This window comes from Chaetura pelagica, unplaced genomic scaffold, assembly GCF_000747805.2.
Source record: "Chaetura pelagica isolate M959 unplaced genomic scaffold, ChaPel_1.0 scaffold63, whole genome shotgun sequence".
NCBI classification, from domain to species: Eukaryota; Metazoa; Chordata; class Aves; order Apodiformes; family Apodidae; genus Chaetura; species Chaetura pelagica.
Window position 1 is genome coordinate 2,428,328 of NW_009952896.1, and position 3,586 is coordinate 2,431,913.

At 35.8% G+C, this 3,586-nt stretch overlaps 1 protein-coding gene across 1 annotated transcript in view; it reads left to right on the top strand.

Annotated features, from left to right (window-relative positions):
• The first annotated feature begins 3,449 nt into the window (after positions 1-3,449).
• The window catches only part of DOK6 (docking protein 6), a 236,721-nt gene continuing 236,584 nt past the window's right edge, over positions 3,450-3,586 (top strand). The window contains exon 1 of the mRNA XM_009995634.1: positions 3,450-3,560. Coding sequence (XP_009993936.1) covers positions 3,450-3,560 — 111 coding nt within the window. The remainder of the gene's footprint in view (positions 3,561-3,586) is intronic.

The following is a 3,586-nucleotide window of genomic DNA, read 5'->3' on the forward strand; positions in this document are numbered from 1 at the left end:
AACACCTAGATATATGAAGCTCATGCTGTATTTAGTCCAGAGTGTAATCATGAGGATTGGCCGGAAGTTAACAACAATGTTGATTATGTGATAGATGAACTTTACATGCCTTCTTTTACTGACAGGACTAGTTGCAGTCTTTGTCCTTCACCTGACGTCAGTTTTCACATAATTTCTAAGTTACTACCTACCTTGCATTTTTTTTTATTTCCACCAGACTGGATTGTCTACTAGGCTGTGTCAAGTTCCTGAGGATCCTGAGCATGTTCTCAAGGAGGGTCCCGACTTCAACAGTGTTTTCTGGTATTGTCCTGCACATCCAAAGTTTTTCTACCTAATTCTTGTTATTTCTTTCCCTCAGATCTTCAGACTGGCAACTCCCAGATAATCTATACAATACAAATGGAGGCACATGTTTTGTTTGGATATTTTTGAGAAATATATGTGGAAGTTGGATATCAAAGAACTGGAGTTCTTGTGTCTGAAGAGCAGGCTCATTGTAGCTGTAATAATGAAATATGTTAGTTTGCATATTATCACTAAGAGTTGGTTTCCCCTATAGACAAAATTTAAGGCTAAAAGATTCTAAAATATTATATTTTCATATAAGCAGAGTTGCAACAGTGACACAAAAATGCAGGGGAGGGAAAATGTAACAAAATGTATGATGAAGGACATATTTAGAAATAGTCACATTTTGTTCCTCAACATCTCAGCTAGATTCTAGTGCTCTTTCTGTTAGGTCAAGCTGCAATTTCCTTTAAAATTAATACAGGTATCTTTTCCTCCTGTTTTCTCAGTATCTTACTGTCTCGTCCCCTCAGAAATGGGACAACTATAATACAAAACTTTGCTAAGCAAGATTGTTGTAGGTTTCACTTGTGTTTTGAAGACACAAATCTTCACAGCTTGTGAAATTTGGCTCCCAGACACTTCATTATCTTACAGTCAGACCTTTTCCTCCACCTTCTTTAGGTTATTCAGTTAGCATTTCTACCCTACATCTTCATTATCACATTCTTGGTATTAGATTGTTGTGGGTTTTTTTTTCCCTTGTGTGTATTTCTGGAGATACGTTCATAAAACTTGGATAGTCTTCCTTCCTGTGTTCCTTGTCTTTCTCAATATCACATGGTTTAACCTGGAAGGAAATTTCTCTTTATTAAGATTCTATCAAAATGCTAGATTTAAAGTTTACCTGAGAGGATGGAATTGGAGACAAACAAGTCAACCAAACATCATGATTTCCCTGTGGGATGGGAAAGAATTGTAGCAATAGAATATGTTTGGAATGGTAGCTTTTGTTCCACTTAAGTACTGGCTGGAAATTTTCCAAACAAGAAATGCATGTTAAGGAGGGTACACAAGTTCTGTTCTGTCATTACCTCTTACTGCAATGACTGAAAAACCAAAAAATGCCCAGGAATACTGTATGTTCTGAAATTGTGTCCCTTTCATATGATATACAGCACAATCTTTAATAAAACCTAAGAAACAAACAAACAAGAAAGAAAAAAAAAAGAACAAAACACAAACAAAAAAACCAAAACACAACAAAAAACCCCACCTCATTATTCCTCACCTCAGGGAGGTGGGGGAAAAGGGGCAGGGACTGCATGTGACACCAAATCTACAAACTTACAAATCTTACAGGGTTAATCTGTAATAGAAGTGTGTTTTTGTCAGTTAATTGAGTAGGATTATGTACTTTTCTGGTTGGCAACTGAAAGGAAATGTTCTTCTCTTTTTTTGATCCTTCAAGAGGTTTCTGTACTTTAAACAATCACTAGTTTCATCTTGAACAAAGCTCATGTTCCATGTGTTGCAAGGTGTTTTGAAAGAATTGTCTTGTAGGTATGACCAAGTTTTCTCTCTAGAATCACAAAATATTTTGATTTGGCATACCATTAAAAAAGAAAATCAAGAGGAAGACATATTCTTCTCAAAGTAGAAGTTCAAATGACATTTCACTTCAAACAGCTAGGAAGCCACAAATGTATTAATACTAATTTTTTTTTTCTTTATTCCTTTTTTCTTATTTTGTCTTTTATGAACAATTTTATCATTACCTAGAAGTTTGTGCTTGGACAAAAATAACACAGAATCTTAGTCTTAGAAGATGTTCCAAAATTCTTATAATCGGGTATCAAGTTGGTAGAAAATAAAGGGTCAGGTAAACTTTTGTCTGTCTCCCCATTTGCTTACTTGCTATGCTAAAAAGAAAAACTAAAAAAAAACCAGAGCAAATAAAATAATAGATGTTATTACAGTAAAAGCAAGTTTTCTTAGCCTAGTATCATAATTTGTGCACTTGTTAGATTTGTGTGCAAAGCCAACAGCAAACAATGAAGACACAAGTCTTTAGATCATAACATAAAGATTCTGATATTTCTATTTATTTATTTATTGATGGGATTTGATATCTTGTTTTGCAGTGGGATAGAAAAAGAATTTCAGCACAGTTAAAAATGTTTTGGAAATCAGAAACATCAAGATTTCTCTTTTACCTTCCATTTCCCCTATATACTTCTATAGAGTGAAGTTAGAAAGCTTTTCCTTATAATTCCATCACCCCAGGACTTTGATCAATTTTCTAGATTGTATCTTTTCTATTTGGTGTAAGATTAAACTCTAGATGTAAGTTCAGAACTTTACAGAGAATGTGTAGTTTGCAGAAGGTTGGATATGCAAAACAACTAAATTATAACAAACTTCATAATCCATTTGCTAAAAATAATGTCTATCAATTTTAAAAACCTGATATAAATCTGTCAGGTTTTCAACTACAGAAATATGTTTTATTGCCTCAGTCTGTAGCACACCGTATGCTGCAAATTTCTGATTAATAAAACTTCAGGGCAATGGTGCAGTAGAAAGTAGATATACAAGAAAACAATTTATGAAGTTTTATTAAGCTTATAATAATAGAACTTTTTTTTTCACTGAAAGCGTTGAAGTACATTTTTATAGCACAGCAGTAATGCACTCTCCTGTCAATCACCTGCATTTGGAGTTTCTCAAGCAGTTTAGTTTAATTCTTGTCTATCCCTGTTTTCCATATAACTAAAGAAAACACAAGCAATTCCAACTACTTTTTTTTTCGTTCCTGGTTTCTCCTAAAAGTTATCCTTTTTTTTTTTTTTTTCCCCAGAAGTAATTATTTTTGCTAGATCCACCTCAAGGAGCAGTATAATTAATTAAAAACAGGGTCATCAATGGGGAGGGCGCAGAATTCCCATGCGTGACACCTCACTTTTCAAGCTCACAGGGACTTGTGCTTGGGTATTTTTGATACTTTTGTAGTTCAGATGTTTGTTTCATTGAGTTTATTACATTGACACAATATTTCAGCCTTTGATTACGGGCGTCTGCGAGGCTTCCCGAACACACTTGCTCTGCGATGTCCCCCTGGGCAGTGATTCCAAAGGGATCTGCCATCCAAGCGGGAGATGCCGCTGCCACAGCGACCAGACAAGCCTGCAGAAAAGTGGGTAAAATCGCCAAGGCAAAAGGAAAACCGTCTGGCCGCAGCTCTGCGTCATTCCCGGGCGGGGGCCGCGGTGGGACTCAGCCCTCCTCCGACACC